Source organism: Empidonax traillii, unplaced genomic scaffold (genome assembly GCF_003031625.1).
Source record: "Empidonax traillii isolate 1590-97213 ecotype Southwest subspecies unplaced genomic scaffold, ASM303162v1 scaffold263:size1499331, whole genome shotgun sequence".
NCBI classification, from domain to species: domain Eukaryota; kingdom Metazoa; phylum Chordata; class Aves; order Passeriformes; family Tyrannidae; genus Empidonax; species Empidonax traillii.
In genome coordinates, this window is record NW_020955456.1 from 1,251,498 (window position 1) to 1,272,547 (window position 21,050).

Sequence of the window (21,050 nt, forward strand, 5' to 3'; positions counted from 1 at the left end):
GTTTGGAAGAGCCAAACCCCACGAAGCAAGGAGGGGAAAATGCCCCCTCATCTCACACTGAGCAAAGCCTTTGAGATGCATCGAGCCCTGCAGGGACGGAGCAGTGTCCAGCCACATCAACTCCATCCTCAGCCTCTGCCCACCTGCAGCTGGAAGGCTGGGAGAGAGGAAGGATAAGGGGCACTGAGTGCAATGGAAGCCTTAAGATGCTACTGGAAAAAACCCAAGCCCTGCCATTTGCAGCAGCACCTTAAAAAGGGGGGAGAAAATGATCAAAGGCAAGAGGTACAAAGCCAGAAGTGCACTTTTATTGACAAGTTTCAGAAGTAAAAAGAAGATTCAGTATCTCTGCTCCTCGTGAACTGGATGTCTGGGCTCTTCCAAAGCACCTTCACCCACCAGCTCAGAGTCGTGTCGTGCTTTTCATCTTCAGAAGTTGAAATCTTGCTTCTCCACTGAGAAATCATACAGCCCATCTTGGCCAGTCAGAGGCTCCAGGTCTGAGTCTTCCTGTGAGGAAAGTGATATCAATCAGTTATAGGGTCTGCATCTGAATAAACCTAAGCTTTGTTTTACAGCAACTTGCTGCTTTATTCTTGTTTTAAAGATTCAGCTGCTGTGAGAAGCTCTAGCAGAGCCCTGGGAGACCAGACCCGAGTCCTCCTGTTCCTGACAGCACACACTGAAGCTGCAGTGTCCCTGCATCCCACACACAGAAGCAGCCAAGCCTATGGGCTCAGACACCAGAGGGAGAAGAAAAAAAAAGAGTGGCTGCAGTGGTAGAACTCACTCAAATTAAACTGGAACAGCGAGAAACCAGGACTGCTTAGGAGAGATGTTCCCCCTGGCATCCAGCCCCTCAGGAAGGTGTGGGAGAGCTTCCCCCACAGCCTCTCACAGGGACATCCCACAGACCCTGCTCTGGGCAAAGGACTAAACCAGGCATTTGCCCCCTGCTGCAGCTCAACCCAGCCTGAGCCTCAGCTCCAAGATCTGCCAGACCTTTAAGCCTCTTCCCTGATGTTTTCCCATCTGCGAGTTTGAGGCTGGGACCAAGCATGGCATCTGTGACAGTCACTGGACCCTTACAGCTCCTAGCTGGTGTCCCAGCCTCTTTTTCCACAGATTCATTACCATGGGAAGGGTCAAGTAACCCAAATGCAACCTGAGCACTGCTGTCAGCCGAGTGGGAGGCTTCCATTCATAGTGACAAGCCAGCTCAGCTCCGAAGGAGGAAACTTCTCCACATTTGGTATTCACATCAGCAACTGCGGTAACTCCAGCTGATGCCAGTTTAAATTCCAGCAGCAAGATGCTAACAAGGCACCCATGTCTGCTGTGCAACTCATTGGCTGACAACTTGGAGCTGTCATAGACCTTTAGAAGCAGCTGGAAGAAGCTGTAAGGACTACTCCAGTCGTGGGGAGGTCTCCTCCAAAAGCCCCTTTCAGTATCCTCAGAGTCTGTTCTTCATTCCAGTGCATAACAGCTTCATGTTTTCAGCTGAGGAACAGCAGAGGGTCCCATACCTCACCAGAGAAGTACTTCTCGATGATCTTCAGGGCAGCTCTGTAGACCATGTTGTTCTCGTGGTTTTGCAAGTCCTCAATTTTCTCCAGACCGTTGAGCTCCTCCAGCAGCAGACACAACTTCTCGGTCTCTCCCAGCTTCTCAGCTGCCTGTGACATCAGGAAACCAAGCAGGAAAATTGAACACTGCATCAGTAACAGGTCTGAGAGGGTCTTTACTGTAATTACAACCCTGATCTACAAGTCAAAAGGATCACAGTCCCTGAATTTACAGTCCCTACCTGATGCCAGGGATGTGACTGTGGTGTCTGTGGAACACCAATCCCTGCTGGGACAACTGCAGTGGCTTGACTGCCAACCAAACCGGCCAGCAAGGAGGTGAGGAGGGACACTTTAACCTTGTCAAGCCCTTTGGACAACCCAAGAAAAATTTAGACAACGTGAAGTCTGTCTCTTACTCCAAAAATCAACAGCCACTGTTCTAACCACGTAGTGAGAGCACTTGGCTCACTCCTTGCTGCTCTTTTGGGGGATGAATTCAAAATATAAGAGGTCTTACCAGGAAGAGATTTGAAATGGTGTCCAGGATGATCAGGATAGTTTTGCTGTCCTTGGCTGAGAGCAGGTTGAGCAGAGGTTTGAGGACCCCAGAACGGACGAGCTCCACCACCTGATCCACTGTTCCTCCAGTCGTGATGTTGGCCACGACCCACACCCCCTCCTTCTGAGCCTTGAAGTCACCCTGGAAAAGCAGCACAGGGAAGGCATTCCCAAGCTTTAGCATCCCTCCAGGATCAGTGTGAGATGAGGATAGTCCTCAGCTTGGACTGACCCCTCCAACCTTCCCAGCCCTTCGAGGACACCCAGCAGAGCTGCCAAGAGCAGCTCCAGGACACATTTCCATGCTGGTGTACTGACAAGTCTGAATGCCCAGGCTGTTCCAAGGACCCCAACAGCTCCCACTCAGCCTGTTGAGGTGGCTCTGGTGGCCTCAGGAACCCCAGCAGAGCTTCCCCATCCCTTACCTTGTCGAGCAGCTCCACTAAGGGCGGCAGTAACCCACAGGTGATGAGCTGCTGGATCTGCTGGGGAGGCCCTGCTGCGATGTTACTGAGCGTCCAGGCTGCTTCCTTCTGGATCCCCGGCTTGCTGTGCCGCAGCAGGCGGGGCAGCACAGCCAGCACCCCGGCGTTGATGGCTGCCTGGGTCTGCTGGTCCGTCCCTGTCACCACATTCCCGACGGCACGCAGAGCTGGAATCTAGACGGGGATTAGAGGAGATGAGGAGAGGCCTTACCTCGAGGGATATGTGTCAGAAAGATCCCTCACTGAGTGCTTGATCCCTCAAACAAGGAGAGCACTGTGGGTGAGCACTGCTTGTTTACAGACCTGTCGCCCTCCTGTTTGCTCTAAGCAGCTTTGGAGCGTCTGTGCAGCCTCCAGCCACGGGAAGCTGGAGCAGAGCAGCTGTGGCTGAGGGGACAGCAGCCCACAGGTGCCACAGAATGAGGAGATGTGCCTTCCCTCCCCTCAAATGTTTCCACACTGATGCACTAGAGGATGGAGACTGCTGATCGTTCCCTACCATGACATTCAGGTTCATGCAGGCCATGAGTTCCACCAGCCTGGGGAGAACCCCGGTGTCCACCACGATTTGGATGCGCTCGTTGCAGCTGTCGGTCAGGTAGGAGAGGGCCCAGCAGGAGTCGGTGATGATCTCCCTGTCCTCGTGCTGCACCAGGCAGATGAGGACAGGCAGGATCTTGTGCACGGCGTCCAGGGGAGGGTAGGGGTTCTTGTTCCTGCAGAGGTTGGACAGTGTCCAGGTGATGTTCCTCAGGAAGCCAATCTGAAACACAGGGGAGGTGTAAGATCCCCAGAGAGCTTCTCAGCCCAGTTTATGCCACCCTGTGAAGGTCCTTCTCCCCCAGAGACAGAAAGCAGTGGGACAGGCACCACTGCAGAAAGGCAGAGAAGAGCCACAAACCCAGCAGTTTAGAGTTACCCAGAAAGCAGCAGAAGGAAGCTTGAAGGGCAAGTTCAGCCCTTCCACATGCATATGCAAGCCTGCCTTGCACCAGTTTCATCTTATTCCTGGGCTGAGACAGCCAAAGCTGGATAAGAAAGCCAAGACTGGAAGATACCACACTGACTTGGAGACTGTCTGTTTGGCATTCCCAGCTTTGTGCATAGGCAGAGCCATCATAAAAGCAGCTTAGAGCAGGGTCTCATTCAGTTTTACAAACAGCTCGTTGTGCATAACACAGATGACAGATCATCACTGCCCCATCACCCAAGTGATTAAGAGCTGTTAAGCCAAGAAAACTGAAGGTTATTTACTGGAGTTGCAGGAGACACCAGAGCCAGCAAGGGAGGAATCACATCATGGCTGATAAGAGCATCTCTGTAGAGAGGACCATCCCCTGTACATGTAAAGGGTTGGTTATTGCATCTGCCCAGGTCACAAGACAGCCAGCATCAAACAGCAACCAGACCTGCGGGGCCAGGGCTGGGTAACCAGGCTCCCCCACCACCATTAGGCATTTCCAGGTGGGAAGGATTTACTGGGCAGACTGGAGTGCCAGCAGGGCTGGGTGGTGGCAGCCTAACCAGACACAATCCTTTCTGTTCTCCCTTCTGACCACATCAGGGGGGTTAAACCATCCCAGCAGGATGGAGTCCTGCCCTTGGCTTTGGCCAAAATCCTCTGGCAGAGCCCACACAGGACCTCAAAGGCTGAATGGTCAAGGGGTTCAGTAGGGGCAGCAGCTTGGGCACAAAGCTGCAGGGAGAGAGGGCTTTGGTGAGGAGCACCAATATTTTATCCCCCCAGCACTGGCTTGGCCAGTGACCCTCTGTGTGCCCCCACAGCTCTCCTCACCTGCAAGGTTGCCCAGGGCCCACACTGACTGCTCACTGATGTGCATGTGGGGGGAGGACAGCAGGGAGATGAGGGCTGGGATGGCACCTCCCTCCACCACGGCCCTGGCGTGCTCTGAGGTGCCAGAGGCGATGTTGGTCAGTGCCCAGGCCGCCTCAAACTGCAGGGCAGCATCGTCAGCACGGCCCAGGAATTCCACCATCCTGGGGATGATCCCCAGCTGGATGATCTGGTTGATGGGGGGGTCCTTCTGCCTGGACAGCATTCTCCTGCAAGAGGACACAGCACAGCCTGCCATGAGGAACCCTGTGAGGTGCCACCACAGCCCATAACCAGGTACAAGGTTTGTGGCTTGCAGGGGAAGCGTCACCTGCTGGAAGAGATGACAGTTCAGCATCCCACCCCGCAAACCTCAGCACAGAGAGGGAAGACACAGCTAACGATGCTGAAGCAACAGCAGGGTGTCTCTTGGAGTGCAAAAGCTCACACATCCTTTTGGGACCATGATAATATTCCATGCCCCCTACCTTACAGGAGTTTGATACTGTGATAAAAATACATGCCACGTGTTCCCTTCCAGCCTGGCTTTGCCACTCCCAGGGTCAGGAGCACTGGCCAGCCCTGCACAGACCAGAGCTCAGCCAGCCAGTTCCAGGCTGTTTTTCCAGCTTAAAGACAAACATGTAATCTCTCCTGGACCCTCAGGAGTCATCCCTGCTGCCAGCTGGGTGATGGTGACACCCTGCAATCCTTCCTACAGCCACCCCAGTGGGGACAGTCCCACTCAGCACCGACCCTTACAGAGCCAGGCTCTCCACTCCTTGGCCTGCCCAAGCACTTGGCTCTACATATCCTGCAGGATCCAACGTGATCCCTGGCACAGCACAGGCACAGGAAGGGGGGGCAGCACCAGGAGCCACAACAAACCCCTCAGCGGGGTTCAACCCCCCAGGTCTGTGCTCTGAGCACTGCCCACGATGTGACAGAGAAGTGTGGCACCCAGGGCACAGAGCGGGCACCAGCTGAGGTTCCCCAGAGCAGTTTGGGTTACCAGGCTCCTTCCCTCTTTGCCATCTCTCTAGGGAGCTCCTCAAACAGGAGTAAATGCCTTTTTGCCACCACGACCCACCACAGCTCCATCAGCCACCTCCCTCCTGGCCCAGGCAGCCAGGCACATACCTCGTGGCCTGTGTGGCCAGCAGCTGCAGCTTGGGGTTGTTGGCATTCACGCCTTCCACGATCTCCTCCAAGGACAGCTGAATAATCTGTGTCACAGGCAATGATTCAGAGTCAGACGGGGAGCCGGGACTCCCTCTGGTTTAATCTCTGCAGTCAATCAGCTGTCTAGACCCGAGTCAGTCACCACTTCATATCTAAGCGGTGTCTATTCTTTATGCAACACAGTTTCGAGATGAGGCAGAGAATCCACAAAAGCCTTCAAGGCAACTAATGCTTATAATCAAGCACTGAAAGAGTCCCTGACACACCATAATGGGCCTACAAGCTCAGTAATTACCCCTCGCTGTGCAGGGAGCCAGACGGGAGCTGTGCCAGCTCCCAGCGAGCCAGAGCACCAGCCTGTTCTACCTGCCATCAAGGGAGGCCAGCAGGACAAAATCTCCATGAAAAATAGCAAAGGCAGAGGCCAGGCAGTCTGAAACACTCCCCAGCACCGGGCATGGCAATCAGGAATGGCATCAGCTACTTAACCCAGGTCACAGCAGCTGGACTTGGTAATGGTCCAAGTAGGGGATGGTGAGTACTGCACCGATCCTGCCCAGCTGCAGAGGACCCAGCACTCACCTCATGTGGCCCACTTTGTCCTGGAGGGACATTCTCGTCCTGCACATGAAGGGACACATTTCTGCGCTTCAGGATCTGCTCATCCTTCTTGGCCTTCCTGAGCTCAATGCTCACCTCCACCCTCTGCATCCGCAGGGCCTGCAGGGGAGAGGGGAACGTCCCAACGGTGTCTGCATCTCCCCATTCCCCAGGGAGCTCATCTCTGCAACCCCCTGCCCCACATTTCCCTCAGCAGGAATGCAGAGAGCCAGCATCTCCTCACTGAGGCCTGGAGGGTGAGGCAGGAGATGGGACAGAGTAAACCTCCCCCTCGGTGCCTCCCAGGGACAGGGACTGCTGGATGAACCGACAACCAGTGGGTGTTTTTAGAACTAGATTTGCTGAACTTGAAAGGCAAAACCCTCATCTCCTCTACTGGCTTAAAGCAAGCTGACAGATCCCATGGTCTGACATCCCATACCAGCCCCCTGCTCCGCAGGGATAACTGTGATGGAGAGCTCAGCAGGCTGGGGCTGAGCCACCCCCTTCCCCTGCCAGAGTCACCCACATCCCCCTGGCCTGTTCCACATCCAAAGCCACCTGAGCATCCCAGCTGGCAGAGCCATCCCCCTGCTCCCCCACACAGGTAGATTTGAGGGCCATGGGCCTTCAGAAGAGTCTCCCCCTGTTGGAAAGGGGAACAGGCAAACCCCAGCGGGCTCTGCCCTGGCCCAAAGGTGCTGGCACAGGTAGGTGGGTACTCACAGCTGCGTCCTTGCCCTTGTTCTTGAACTTCCTCATGCGCTGCTCCTTCTTCCCGACCTCCATCTCAGCAGGGTTGAGAGAGGTGCCAGCTGAACGTCTGCACGTGCTCTTGGGCTTCAGGACAGAGCAGGGTCAGGCCACAACTGCCCAGCAGCATCCACTGCCATCCACAGAGGGGGCTGGGACCTCCCCACTCCCACCAGCAGCCTGTGCCACACATTTCCACCCCACACTCCCACCCAGGGAGATGCTGCAGGTCTCCTGCCCCAAGCAGGGCTCGGTAGGATCCTCACACACTGCAGCTGAGCCACTGAACTAAACACAAGCACAAACTACCACTTAATATCAGGCTACAGAAATTACAGCTGCTGCTGTAATCCCATGAGGAAGCCAGGCACAGGCTTCCCATGGTTACAGAAACACCACCTTCCTCTGGCTCTGATCCTGGGCCTTTTAGTTTTACTTTGACACACAGCCCAAGCCTAGCAGGGCCTCTTGCCTCCAAAAGGATCAGCTCAAGGGCTGACTTAAGGACACACAACCCAACTTGGCTTCCTACACCAGCCCCCCAAACTAAGGAAGACCCACAGTCACACGCAGAGGCATAAACTGACTAAATTCAGCTGAGGAAGGAGTTCTGGAAATCCAGCACCTAGTGCAGATTGCCAGCCTCTTCTTTTGGAGGAGCTCAGCAGAAGAGTACCACAACCCACCCACTGACACCAGCCCAGCCCCAAACAGCCAGGAGGGCCCAACCAGCAGCCCCATCACAGGGAATAAACAGCCACCCACCCCAAGACAAGAAGAACAACTTACCCCAACCACCTCTCGTACTCCACCCCCCCTCAACTGCCTCTTTTATTGCCCCCGTGGAGCCACGTACCCCCCCAGCTCCCCTCCAGGATTGGCTCTTCCCAGGACAGGCCTCGTTATCTCCACCTGCTCCCTCATCACAGCCACCTGGATACACCTGGAGGAAGATGGATGCTGAAGGATGCCCTGGGCCACCACTCACCCCCCAAGACCTTCTCCTTACACTTACACTTTGCCCACTTTGGCCTTGTTTTTGGCCGGACCCTCGGTGGGTGATGCCAGCCTGTACCTGTGCAATGTCCCGTGACACAGGAGACGGTCTGGGCACTGCCACCCCATCGCTGTGCAGGGCACAGGCAGTCTGGGGATGCCCCTGGTTTTTGTCTGGGTAGATTGTGGGTGGTGCTGCAGGCCTGGAGAGCAACATCCTTCAGTTAGCAGGGCCCAGGACCTCGGAGCCGGGGGGCAGCTGAGGGGAACCGGCTGTGGAGGTTGCAAATGAGCCAAGACAGGATTAAGAAACTTGGAGCATCATCAGGTGCTGAGCTGCTGGCTGGCACAGGCAGAGGGTGGCAAGGAGAGAAAGCCAGCAGGAACCCTTTGTCTTCATGAGCCTTTTAGAGTTTGGCCAGGAGCTGCTGGGCAGCTCGTGTCGTGCTGCGTTCTGTGCCCGTCGCAGTCTCCATCAGTCAAGGGATGGGTTCCATTTCACAGAATCACAGAAAATGATGAGTTGGAGGGGATCCACAGGGATCATCGAGTCCAACTCCTGGCCCTGCACAGGCCCATCCCCCAGAGTCACCCCCTGCACCCCAGAGGATCATCCAAACCCTCCTGGAGCTCTGGCAGCCTTGGGGCTGTGCCCACTGCCCTGGGGAGCCTGTTCAGTGCCAACCACCCTCTGGGGGAAGAACCTTTCCTGAGATCCAACCTAAACCTCTCCTGACACAGCTCCAGCCATTCCCTGGGTGCTGTCCCTGTCCTCCCAGAGCAGAGCTCAGGGTCTGCCCCTCCTCTGCCAGTGGACTCTCCAGTGGCTTCAGATCTTCCTTATATTGTGGTGACCAAAACTGCCCCAACATTCAAGGCGAGTCTGCAGCAGAGCAGAGTAAAACCACAGCAGGGCCAAGCAGGGCTTGGCTGCAGCACTGGGGGCGGTTTTGGGGATCTGAGGTGTCAAAGGCACTCTGGATCTGCACACCCTCTGCTCCATCACCCATTTTCAGCCCCATGAACCCCACCCCTGCACAGCTCTGTGTGTGTGCAGAGGTGCCAGCCTGGTCCAGCCGGTGGGGAAGGGAGGAGCGGTGCCTCCCGAGTGGGTAGGGAAAACAGCTATTAAAATATTTAATTAAAACCCAATTTTAAACTGCCTGACATCTCTTTCTGCGAGGGAGGTGGGGAGCAAGGGAAATTCCAAGCTGCAGGAAGGTGGGAGCGAGGTGGGAACAGCACCCACCATGGGGGTCTGCACCCTCCACAGCCCTGGACCCCCACACCCCGCCAGCCATCTACACAGAGCCATTGCAGACCAATTTACAGCAGTCCAGGAGGACAACTAGTTCACTGTGTGGTTGTTTCCAGCATGGAAATACCCATGGAGACAGTGCAATACCCAGGCTGCTTCAAGTCATGGATTCAAATCCTGGGGGAAGGGGGGTCACACCAATTCGGCATTTCAAGGCAAATAAAAAGAGTTGTACCAAGCTTTGTGTGGAGGGTGATGGGGAGAGGTTGGAGAAAAGACCTTCAGACAAATCTGTTGTTTGTAGGCGTTAAAAAGCCAGTTGTGCTAATCCTGGCTGCTGTGTTTTTAAGCTTCAAGTGCCACCGGTTGCATTATCTTGTTTCTTGGCTGCTCGAGACAGGAAAATTACATTTCAATTGCTTTTTAATTCAGCTTAATCTGGTGCAAAAGTTAGCGTGCACCCTCTAATTTTGTTTTCTGAGCGGTTTGTTTCCACTAATTCCTAATCAGCCAACACTAAATCAAAACAGGCCTGGCTCAGGCTGAAATAGATGAGTCCTCGGCAACCTTGCCAAGCAATTTAATTAAATTGGCTTAAAATCACGCCCCCCCAGATAAGTGGGGGCAGCCTCCTGCACAGGCCAGCCCCCAGCTTTTGGTCCCCTGCCTGCAGAGCTCTGGCCCGAGGTGCTGCAGGGCGTGAATGTGGAAGGAGGATGTCAGAGGTTCATCCTTATCCTGCTGCTCTTTTTCTCCCCGCTCCTTCCATGCCCCCTCCACCTGCCAAGCGCAATCAGCCCCATCCTGTTCAGTCCTCTGTCACTGCCAGCACAAGGAGGGAGGGGATGGGGAGAGAACACCCACGTGTGAATGGATGAATGTCCCCCTCCCTGTGGGTTGCCCAGGTACCTGATGGCATGAGAGGTGGCACTGCCACCCAGGAGCGGGCTGAGGGCGAGGGGGTGGATCCGAACCCGTGCTGAGGACACAGGCAGATCGATATTTGGGAAAGGGAACAACCACTGGGGGGGCAAGGGGGAGGAAGTTTTGGTTTTCAGCATAATAAGAAGGTTTCACAGCTAATGGAGAGCAAAGGAGATAAAACCCTAAATCTACATGACAGTGTCCCCTGAGCTCAGCCTTGTGTGCTCAAGCTGAAAATCCACATCGTGACAGGTATGAAAAGCTGTGGTTCTAGTTTAGAGGGGGTTTTTTGAGGCTGTTCTCCCACACCCTGCCACCCTTCACCCCACCACTGCACCCTGGTGAGGCTCTGACTGGGGCAGACTTGAAAACACCCATTTTAAGCCCTGAGAGAAAACCCCTGATTTTCCCTCCTCTGTTTTTTTTTTATTTTTTATTTTCATGTTTCTTGAATAGGTTCACCCTCGCTGCCTGCAGAAAAGCTGCCAGTCAGGAAAGGTGGCATCTCTGTGGCAGGGTGAGATGAGGCAGGAACATCCCAGGATCCACTCTGGGATGCTGCCCGGGCACAGCAGCTGGTTGGAGCAGCCCCTCTGTGAGAGGGCAGAGAGGGAGCAGAGGGAGGGATCCCTGCCAGCCCCCAAACTTCTGCTCTCTCACAGCGATGATGTAGCTCCATTAAGTTAACATCAACAAATGATTTTTACCTGTTAGTTACACTAACACCAAGGAAATATCCATGTGGGCTCCTGGAACAGCTGATGATGTAACTGCTGGTGGGTTATAGAGCCATGCTGGGTTGGAAGAGACCCACAAGGATCATCCAGTCCAACCCCTGGCCCTGCACAGGACACCCCAACAATCCCACCCTGTCCCTCAGAGCTCTGTGCCAGGCCCAGGGTGAGTGACAGCCCCACAGCCACCAGAGCTGCTCTAATCAGGACACGCAGAAGGTGGGAGAAGGGATTTATTGTTATCCCTGCCTTACTGCTGAGCCAGAGGCAAAGCCGAGCACTGCAGCTGGATTTTCTGAGGCTCAAGGTGCGGCTTGTTGTTGTTTCCTCTAATTTAGCGTAGCAGCCTCAAAAATGAGGTCCTGCTTTTCTCCTCCTCTGGTTTTCTCCCACTCCCCTGATTTTCTGCCCCTGCTCCTCTGCAGCTGGGGAGCCATGGAGATGTCAGTTCACTGAATCCTAGAGAATCACAGGATGGTTTGGGTTGGAAGGGACCTTAAAAGACCAACCAGTGCCACTCCCTGCCATGGGCAGGGATACCTTCCACTAGCCCAGGTTGCTCCAAGCCTCTTCCAACCTGGCCCTGGACACTTCCAGGGATGGTGCAGCCACAGCTTCTCTGGGCAACCTGTGCCAGGGCCTGCCCACCCTCACAGGGAGGAATTTCTCCCCAGCATCCCATCTAACCCCACCCTCTGTCAGTCGGAAGCCATTTCCCCTTGTCCTGTCACTCCAAGCCCCTATCCAAAGTCCTTTTCCAGCTCTCTTGGAGCCCCTTTAGGCACTGGAAGGGGCTCCAAGGTCTCTCCAGAGCCTTCTGTCCTCCAGAGTGAACACCCCCAGCTCTCCCAGCCTGTCTCCACAGGAGAGAAAAGAATGAGGAAGGAAAAGAGGAGGAAGAGGAAAGAAGAACAGTTTTCCATCAATTCTTTTGGAACAGCTCCTGCTGTGGCCACGGGACCAACTCCAGTGCTTTTCAAGGCACAGTGTTCTTCAGGACCTCCTTCCAGCCAAGAAATGGGATCACTCTGCAATGCAGGTGATGAAAACCAAGAAGAGTCACATTGATATCGTACAGAGGAGATCTAAATTTATGGATAAGGACGCCTGGGAGAGCCGGGGGATTCCCTGGGAATTAAGGCAAAGGGAATTTCTGCACAGGACAACATCAACTGATAACCCCTGGAGCTGGGCTGGGGCTGGGGCTGGGGGGAGCCTCAGGGAGGAGAACAGCAGGGCTGGGTGTGAGCTGCAGGAGCTCATTCCCGCTTTCCAAAGGCAGCTGTCGGTGTCCGTAAGCGGATGCCCCAGAAAACCAGGACAGCCCCGGAGTGCCTGTAACTCCACACCAGGCTGAGCGTTTAAGGACCTAATTTTAACTTCTCTGAGCATCCTCCTTTCTGCCAGCCGCGGAGGGATTAGAGTAACAGTTTTTGAAATTATTTAAAAATAACATCAGACTTAATCATAGCTATTTATTAAATCCATTATCCTCTGTCACTTATGGGACACTGATTCAGCCGTGGAAACTATAATCACCTGTGGCCATAAACCTCACTGTTGTTTTTCTTTTTTTCTTTCTCCTAAAGGGCCCCACTAATAATTATTCTTTTAGGCCTTGAATCTGTAACTCAAGGAACTGAAACAGAGAAATCTATGGTGCATTTGGGGATGAGGCACAACAGTGGTGGAGAAACCTTGGAATTGCTAAAAAAACCCATATAACTTTGTATAAATCATGCATGGCCTTGCTCTACAGCAATTAGAAGGAAAAAAGCTCTCTAAAGGAGTGGAATACCTTGTAAACCATGCAGGGAAGAGAAACCCCAGGAAAACCCCAGAAAATCCATAGAAATCATGGGGTCTTGAGCCTCTGGATGCCTCTTTGCTGTCAGGGAGTCCATGTGCTGCTTAATTAGACGAGGAGATGAGCTTTCCCGCTGCCAGACGGATGCTCACCTTGCTCCAGCGCCTCTGATTATCACAGCTGAGGACAGCATTTCAACAGAAATGAGTGTCTTTGTTTGAAATGTGTATTTAGGGGCCTCCCTTCGAAAGCCACGCTCAGGAAATGCTAAAAAGGGGATTCGACATGAATATTCCACCTGATCACAGGCGCTGAGGAGCATTTTTGCGAGGCCTGGGGGTGATGTTCATCTCTGTCTGAGCTGCTTCACATCTCACACACACACACACACTGATTTGGTAATGAGCTTCCCACTGACAGAGGGCAGGGTTAGATGGGATGTTGGGGAGAAATCCTTCCCTGGGAGGGTGGGCAGGCCCTGGCACAGGTTGCCCAGAGAAGCTGTGGTTGCCCCATCCCTGGAAGTATCCAAGGCCAGGTTGGACAGGGCTTGGAGCAACCTGGGCTAGTGGAAGGTGTCCCTGCCCATGGCAGGGGGTGGCACTGGTTGGTCTTTTAAGGTCCTTTCCAACCCAAACCATTCCAGGATTCTGTGATTCTACAGTTCCTTGCATTGAGTGCTGTGACTGAAAATGTGAGCACTGAAAAGCTGGACACCAGGAAGACAGACTTGAACTCTGCTTTTCTGTGTGTGTGCCCTTCCCTGTAGAGTGTCTGATCCCATAATTGCACAGACTGTCTCCTGCAGGATCTGTGACTCACTGAGCACCTGGTGGGATTTGAAAGTCCCTGGCATTGTCCCCACCAGACCCTCTGTGCCTCATGAACAGCGACCTGGCCTTGTTTGGTTAGAGCCTGGTCCTGTCTCCGTACAGACAACACCCCCTGCAGCCCTCACAGGAATACACTGATCCTCCCCAAGCAACAACAGACAACAGCTGAGAATGAGGATGCAGCTTTCATTATTTTTTAAATGACTAATAAATGCAAAACCATCTTGCTGTCTCCTGGGGCAGGTCTTTATATAACCCTGTGATCCTTCAGCAGGGCTTTCCGATCCGGATTCCGTCCCTCCCCAAACCACCAGGGATCAGTTTGCTGCTGATGCTGAAATGCAACCCTGAAATGCAGCATCCAAACTGAATTCCTTGTTATTCCAAGGCTTGCCACTTCAGCACAATGGCTGAGGCTCTACAGCAAGCCATCAGAAGTGGGTTTGTACCCCCTGTTCCTCTCCTTGCCCTCTTCCATTTACAACCTCCTTTTTTAATTGGGAATATCACTATGGACACCTGGACTGCTGTGTTTAGCCTGGTATCCCTGGCAGCACAGAGGGAGAGACCAGAACCTTTCTTACATGTGGTCTGCATTATATAGGAGGCATTCAGGTTGGATATATGGAGGAAATTCCTCCCTGTGAGGGTGGGCAGGCCCTGGCACAGGTTGCCCAGAGAAGCTGTGGCTGCCCCTGGATCCCTGGAAGTGTCCAAGGCCAGGAGCAACCTGGGCTAGTGGAAGGTGTCCCTGCCCATGGCAGGGAGGTGGAACAAGATGAGCTTTAAGGTCCCTTCCAACCCAAACCATTCCAGGATTCTATAGGGGCTGCTCTGCCCCTTATCTGAAGACCATTTTCCAGTCTGAATCAGAGTTGTGTTCCCCATCCCTTCAGGCAAGAGGGCTGGACTCTCAGTCTTACTTTAACATGATGAAGGAATCTGTGTCAGGGCAAGAAACTGAGCCCACACCAAAGGCAAACATCCTGCTCAGACAACTCCCTGCTCTGAGCCGCTGTCCGCAGAGCCTGCTGTGCACTGCCATGGGACACGTCACTGCACAGCCTCTCCTCCATTCTCTGAGGGAACCTTCCAAAACCCCCTTCCCAGATAACATAATCTGTGCCTGGCTGAAGCAGCTGCAGCCCAGCCCAGGCTGTTGCAGCCGGAGCTTCAGTGTGGTGACGGTGCTGGAGCAGAGCGTGGCCAGCACGGGGCCCGGGCTCTGTAAACTGCAATGGCACATCATTAAACTCATCCAGAGGAGGCAGAAAGCAGTTTGGCTGAGTCCTGGCTCATGGAGATCTGTCCATGGGCTCAGTAAGCCAACAGCTGTTTCAGGTTTGCCATTTTGCCCCGTGTCCCTTCACGGGGAGATCCGATCGCTGCCTTTGCAGCCCACGTGGTCTAAACATTGATTTATTCACATTACACATGAGCAAACAGGTCAGAACCCATCGCTTATTGGATGCATTTCACGTCCTTCTCTAAGATGTTTGGCTGAGAACTGTTTACAATCTTCATTCACAGATTTAAGGTTTGAAATAATTACCTGAAAAAGCCCAGAAACTACGACTTGCTCCGGATGGATTCCTGAGGAGTTAATCACAGTTCCCAGCGTTCAGGACTCAGGCTGGCCGTGGTTTCTGTGCTATTATTCTGCTCCTGACGGGGCATGCTGAGTTCCTAGAATCAGATTTTCAGGGTGAATAGTCAGTTACAAATTCAAGAGGTGGGTGTAACGTGAACTCTCTAATTTTCACCTCAAAGCAGTTGTTTATCTGAATCTCCCTGGTTGGAAACTCTATCCCAAGCGTGTTCACCCACAACACCCACAGCAGCAACACTGGCAGGGTAACCACATCCCAAACGCTCCAGCTGAGACAAATACAGCAGGGAAATACCTAAAGCAGGTACAGGAGCTGTTGTCCTTTGTGTCTTTCAGGGCAGTTCATCCCCACCAAGTGACCAAACCACACGAGATGGTAACACAACAACAGCTTTATCCCCTCTGCTTGCAGCAAACACGCAGAATTTGTTCATCTCAAATATGAATTATTTTGAAATGAAACCTTAATTCCATCAGCAATGTGGCTGCTCCTGCCAAGGGCTCAGTCTGAGGTTTGCCTTCCAAAGATCAGCTCTGAGGAAATGCGCTGTCCCAACCCCGGCCAGAAGGACACGGCCAAAGAGGTGGTTTGGAATGGAACTTTCTTCAGATGGTCTTTCTGCTTCAGCCTCTTGTTCCCTACACTCCAGCAGCTGAGTTCAGAGAACACCCTACAAGGCAAGACAAGAAGAAATTTCCAGCAGACAAAGTATTATCTGGCCTCTCTGGAGGGATCAAAGCTTCCCAGTCAGGCTCCCAGCATCACTGGACTTACAGATAAGGAATGTGTGGTCTCTTTTAAGATGTAATTGCTCTGAAAGAGCCTGTCCAGCCCTTGCAAACACAACTCCAGGACCTTGGGTTTAACCTGGCAGGTACCTGCAGTGTGTGATGGCTGGGAAGAGGGGTGGGATGGAGGGCAGGAAGGGCCACGTGGCAGAAATGACAGGCAGAGGCAGAAAGGGAGAGGGGTGGTGCCTGCAGGTGTATGTGCAACCCACCTGGATTTACAGTCATTGTGTTTTATAACAGGTAGGCTTGAATTCACAGGTATTTTAACTATAAGTTTATGGAGTCCCACGTGATTTTGTGGAATTTCAGAGGGTTAACTCACCCCCAGCTGTTGGCATGGCCTTACTCCTTCCTTGACCTTTGGAATTACATTCACAACTGAAGGCTGCCTTTGGAGGAGCTGAGCACCAGCCACTCCTTCTGCCTTCAGACTGAAGGGTCAGAGCAAAATAGACTTTTTGTAGGTACTCTGTGAGCCAAAAAACGGGCTGACACTGAGTGAACAACTCTGAAGCTGTAAGCTGTCGTCATGCCCTGCCTCAGTTTCCCCGGCTGTGAAAGGATGGTCAGGCGAAAAGAATTGAGAGTTCCACAAAAATCTGAGACCTGTACCCAAGAAACTGTCTGATGCCAGGATGAACTGTTTTGTCACCTGCCTTCATCTTTTGTAGCTGTTTGGTTTAACATTTCATTGATCTCTTTCGGAGACCACGTCAGTCCCTGCTTTTCAGGGAGCTGACACGTTAATTACAGACCCGAGCCAAGCCTCACATCTACATTGCAAATCCAGGCATCTAAACCCAGCCTGTCTACAGGTTCAGCTGTGCAGACTGAGAGGGGAAATGATTGCTGAGCTGGTCCTTTCCTTATCTCTGCCTGATCAAAGAGGAAACGGGCAGAGGACATTTCTCCTTCCTGCTTTCCGCGTGGAATTCATCCCAGCGCAGCAGATTGCAGCTGGCAGTGCTACACCAGGATCTTTCCGAGCCACGAAACCAGTTTCCAAAGGTGCAGCACTGGAGTCCTTGCATACAAATATTTTTAAACCATCAAGGTTTTCAGGAGGATGGTGGAGAAATGAGATCACCAGAAGAACCAGCGCTGTCGCTGCTTCCAACCAGTGCCAAGCTGATTTCAGCCCAAGCAGTGGCCTCTACAGCCGGATTCTGGTGGCCAGAATCCCCTTCCCAGCCCAGGGGCTTCTCCCCCTGTCCCCAGAGTGAGTCCTGAGCGTGCTGTGAGTCACAAGCCTGGTGCTCAGCATCGCTGGGACAGGGAGCAGCCTGGGCAGTGTGTCCAAACAAAGCCACGGCACAGCCCCTGCTCCCTGTAATCATGGGAGGGATGAAATCAGCTTGTCCTCTGCGGGGAGCAGCGAGCTGGGCAGGTAGGGCAGGTCCCTGGGAAGCACATCTGGACACTCTGCTCACCAGCAGCAGCTTGGCTGTCGCCTTGACAACATTAAAGCTGGTTGGGATGTGTGGGTGGGGGAAGGAAAACTGCCCGGAGTGTGGGACACGCTCTGCTCCCAGCACGGAAGAGCTCCCAAAAAATGCAAAGCCTTGGGACACGAGTCATGGCCTTGAACTCCCCTGCTCCCTCCCGTGGAACGGCTTTGCCACAGGTTGTGACCAGGGAGAAAAGCACCACGGGCCGTGGGAAGTGGATGTACCGTGGGCTCTCCTGGTGGGTTTTGATGGCTGAGGACAGCAGCTGATGAACCAGGTCCCATCCCAGCCCCTTTTCCCTGCCTGTCTGTCGCCTGTCAAAGCAAATGGCAGAGCCCCAGCACTTTTGGGTTTTCTTCTTTTCTCTGCCCTCTCTTCAAGTGAATTCCCTGCGTTTCTTTTCGCCCGTTCACAAACCAGAGGGGGATCCTGCTCCGTGGCTGCAGTGAACCCTCACTCACACAGAGCTCTGGGGGCTCAGAGGTGGTCTGGAAATGGGAATAAATAGCAGTGGGAGGAATAATCACCGAGATTCCTGAGAGAGCAGTGCTGTAAGAGCAGCCTCGGGGATCCTCAGCCAGGTGGGATTTCCCAGCACTTTATTTCCTACAACCTGCAAAACCAAAACATAGTAAGGAAGTTGTTTTATCTGGGTAAAATACCTTCACTATGAGGGTCAGTAAAACAATTCTGAAGCAGCTACATTTGGCCTCGAAGCAAAAATCCTGCTATTCAAGCCTTGTGGGATTCCTTCGGTGGCTTCCTATTCCTCCTTCCAGCTTCCTCCCCGCCAGACCTCTGGATTGTCAAGCCCCAGCTTGTCCCTCCTCGCCTGTTTCCTCCTCCTCAACTTCTCCCCCCGGGGCCGTCCCTATCCCACACGCATTCCTAGCCTGTCTTATGCTGCCCTCTATCCTTGGAATCACCTTCCTCCTCCTCCTCCAAGCAAGAAACCTCACTCCTCTTTCCCAGCTTTCTGCCTGCAGACCTCATCGTTGCCCAACCGTTCCCCCCTTTCCCCGCGGGTCTCTCAGTCCTGGAACATCCCTAAAAATCTCTTTTCTAGAAGGGTGAAACACTGAGCACAGCAACACAGTTTGCATTTGCTGCTCCTTCTTGGAGCCGGGGATTAGCCAGATTCCCAAACCCACAGGGTGGACCCCTGTGGAGAGCCTTTGGCAGGGCTAAAGCTGAATGGAGTTGCTGCTCACAGCAGTAATTCAGCTTTTTGTGGGAGCTGACTGACAGAAAATGTATTCCCTGGGTTGGTTTGGATGGTGAGGAGTGGCTGTGCTCAAAGCCCAAGGCTTCAGTGTTGAGCATCCTGCTGGTGCTGACTTGTACCTGAGTTTTGCAGGGATCCCTGGAAGATCAAGCCATCCAGGGGAATCCTCTTCTGGACACCCTTAATTATGCTGAAACAAGGAGGAAGAACAATTCTTCCCATTTTGTAAGTACCAGCTTTTCACTGGTAAGTCACTGCAGATCACACAAAGACCTTCCCTCAGGAAAAAAATACCCTCAAAAAATACCTTCACGTGCTTCCTCAAGCAGCAAAGTTAATTTCTCTTTACGTCACATTTCCCACGAAGCATCAGTGGTTCCCATTTTTCTTGAACTGAGTCGGTCGGTCAGTTTTGTTTTGCCTTCCTATTTTTAGATAACAAGTTTTTATATGTCAAATAAAACCCCCAGCTTTGATCAACCCCAAATCAATGCCCTTTCAACTGATCGCTGATGCAGTGGTTCAAAACACAGGTTATTTTTAATTTCGCAGATTTTTTTTTTTTGCAGATTAATTTTGAAATTGTCGGTTAAAATGTAAAACATTGGGGTTTTCAACTGCACTCTCACTGCTGTTCCTGTGTGCTACATACTCCTGCCATATGCTGCAGAGAAAGGAGGATTTCTTTAAGCTCTAATACAGAATCCAAGAAGAAAGAGGGTTTTTTATAGATCTGATCTTTGAAAAGATTAAATTTCCTCTCACTGACTTGCAAATTTGCCCCTACAGGCAACGCTGTCTGTCCCTGCTGAACGCGCAGAACCTCTCAGCTACTTTCTGTTTTCCTACAGATATTGCAATCTTGATTAACAGACTCATCTTTTATTTTCTCATCTAGGGCAAATTTATCTGAATCCGCTGTGGTGGCACAGCCAGGCTGGCTGGGACTAACACTGGGAGTTGTAAGTAAGCAGATAATTCTCTATATTAACTTTGCTTTGGGTTTTTTTCTCGTGTTGAATGGACCCTGTTCTGATTAAATCAGACACGTGCGAGTCTGAAATGAATTCTTTGAACTGGAGGGATCTGCATGGCTGTAAATGAAACCAAACTCTGTCCCTTCTTCCACAGTGAAGTTCCAGAGTGTATCAGATGATGACAAATTTATTTCCTCTCTCTTTAGCTGCCCATGAGACTGAGCACACATAAAGGGCACACGGTGCCTCCCCCAGAAGCTGCACACTTTTCATTCTACAATTGTATTGCAACCATCACTAACACTCATCAGCACAAAACCATAATTGTCTTGCAACCAAGACCCCAAAAATAGCTCCCCAGGGAAGGGTCATTGTTCTGTGCTTCCACACGTGCATCCAAGACTAAACTGAGAGCCACAAATCCCGGCTCTCAAGGTAAAAGACCCCACCACATTTCCTGACTTAAGCCCTTCAGGACACGGAAAAAGGAGAGAGGAAACATATGGACCAGTTATTCTTTAATGTGGGATTGTCTGCATCCCTCCTACTTTCAACTCATCCCAGATTTGCATCACACTCAGGGACCATATGTTGGATTTGCCTCTCTGGACAGTTCAAGGCCAAGGCAAGTTCAGGTTGTTTACTGGAAGGTTTCAGCCCCTTCCAGCCCGGCCTGGAGAGCCAGACCTTCCCTGGGTGGGCAGCAGCTCTGGCCAAGGTCCTCCTGTACCTGGATGGAGCTCTGAGGGCAGAGGGGACTGTGAGTCCTCCCCGAGGTCACCTGGACCAACTAAGATTGACAGTGAAGGTGGTTTGAGTCAACCTAAACTTGTCTGCAGAACTCACACGATGCCACTCCCAGCAGAGCCATGAGGAGAGGGGACTTCAGCTGAGAGGAAAGGGTGAAAATGCCCAGGCAGGTTCTGGTGATCTGGTATCCCTGGGGTGATTTTGGAATGAAGTGATGTGGTCAGGTCCAGAGGAGGACGGGTTTTTATGGAGACCAGAAGCCACACCAAACATATTAGAGCAGGACAGCAGGCATGGACAGGGTGATTCCAGGGTACCAGCCACTTCTGCAGAAGGGCAGTGTAAGGACACATTTCACAGGACAGTCTTACAAACTGGTCATTCAGGGGATGCTCAGGAGCAGGATGAGTTGCTCTGGAGAGCTGCTCCTGAACCCAGCAGTGACAGAACCGAACAAGCAACGGCACCTCCTGCCTCCATTTCATGAAGCCAAAATATCCCGGCTCATACTTGTGCCAGTGGGAACGTTGGGAAGGTCAGAGGTGTGTTCTGAGAGCAGCACTGAACGATGCTGTGGTTCTTGCTGCGCTCACTGCACTTCCACACACACTGGTGAAACACTGGCTTTGCTGATACCAAAACCAAAACTCTCACTGACATCCACAGGGCTGTGACTCCTCGATCTCTGGCTGCTGCCAACACACCTGGATGTGC

At 52.6% G+C, this 21,050-nt stretch overlaps 1 protein-coding gene across 3 annotated transcripts in view; it reads right to left on the reverse strand.

Annotated features, from left to right (window-relative positions):
* Positions 1 to 286: 286 nt before the first annotated feature.
* KPNA7 (karyopherin subunit alpha 7) overlaps positions 287 to 21,050 on the reverse strand; it is a 40,166-nt gene continuing 19,402 nt past the window's right edge. The window contains exons 2-12 of one of the 3 annotated variants that reach the window (XM_027889496.1): positions 15,088 to 15,221; positions 6,957 to 7,070; positions 6,213 to 6,350; positions 5,589 to 5,674; positions 4,410 to 4,678; positions 3,869 to 3,951; positions 3,114 to 3,377; positions 2,555 to 2,788; positions 2,089 to 2,271; positions 1,530 to 1,679; positions 287 to 510 (exon numbers count right to left, since the gene is read on the reverse strand). In XM_027889496.1, the coding sequence (XP_027745297.1) occupies positions 430 to 510; positions 1,530 to 1,679; positions 2,089 to 2,271; positions 2,555 to 2,788; positions 3,114 to 3,377; positions 3,869 to 3,951; positions 4,410 to 4,678; positions 5,589 to 5,674; positions 6,213 to 6,350; positions 6,957 to 7,019 (1,551 nt within the window). In that variant the 5' untranslated portion in view covers positions 7,020 to 7,070; positions 15,088 to 15,221 and the 3' untranslated portion in view covers positions 287 to 429. Of the gene's footprint in view, positions 511 to 1,529; positions 1,680 to 2,088; positions 2,272 to 2,554; positions 2,789 to 3,113; positions 3,378 to 3,868; positions 3,952 to 4,409; positions 4,679 to 5,588; positions 5,724 to 6,212; positions 6,351 to 6,956; positions 7,506 to 15,087; positions 15,222 to 21,050 lie in introns of those variants that run through there. The other 2 variants (XM_027889497.1, XM_027889498.1) reach the window with 2 other exon arrangements.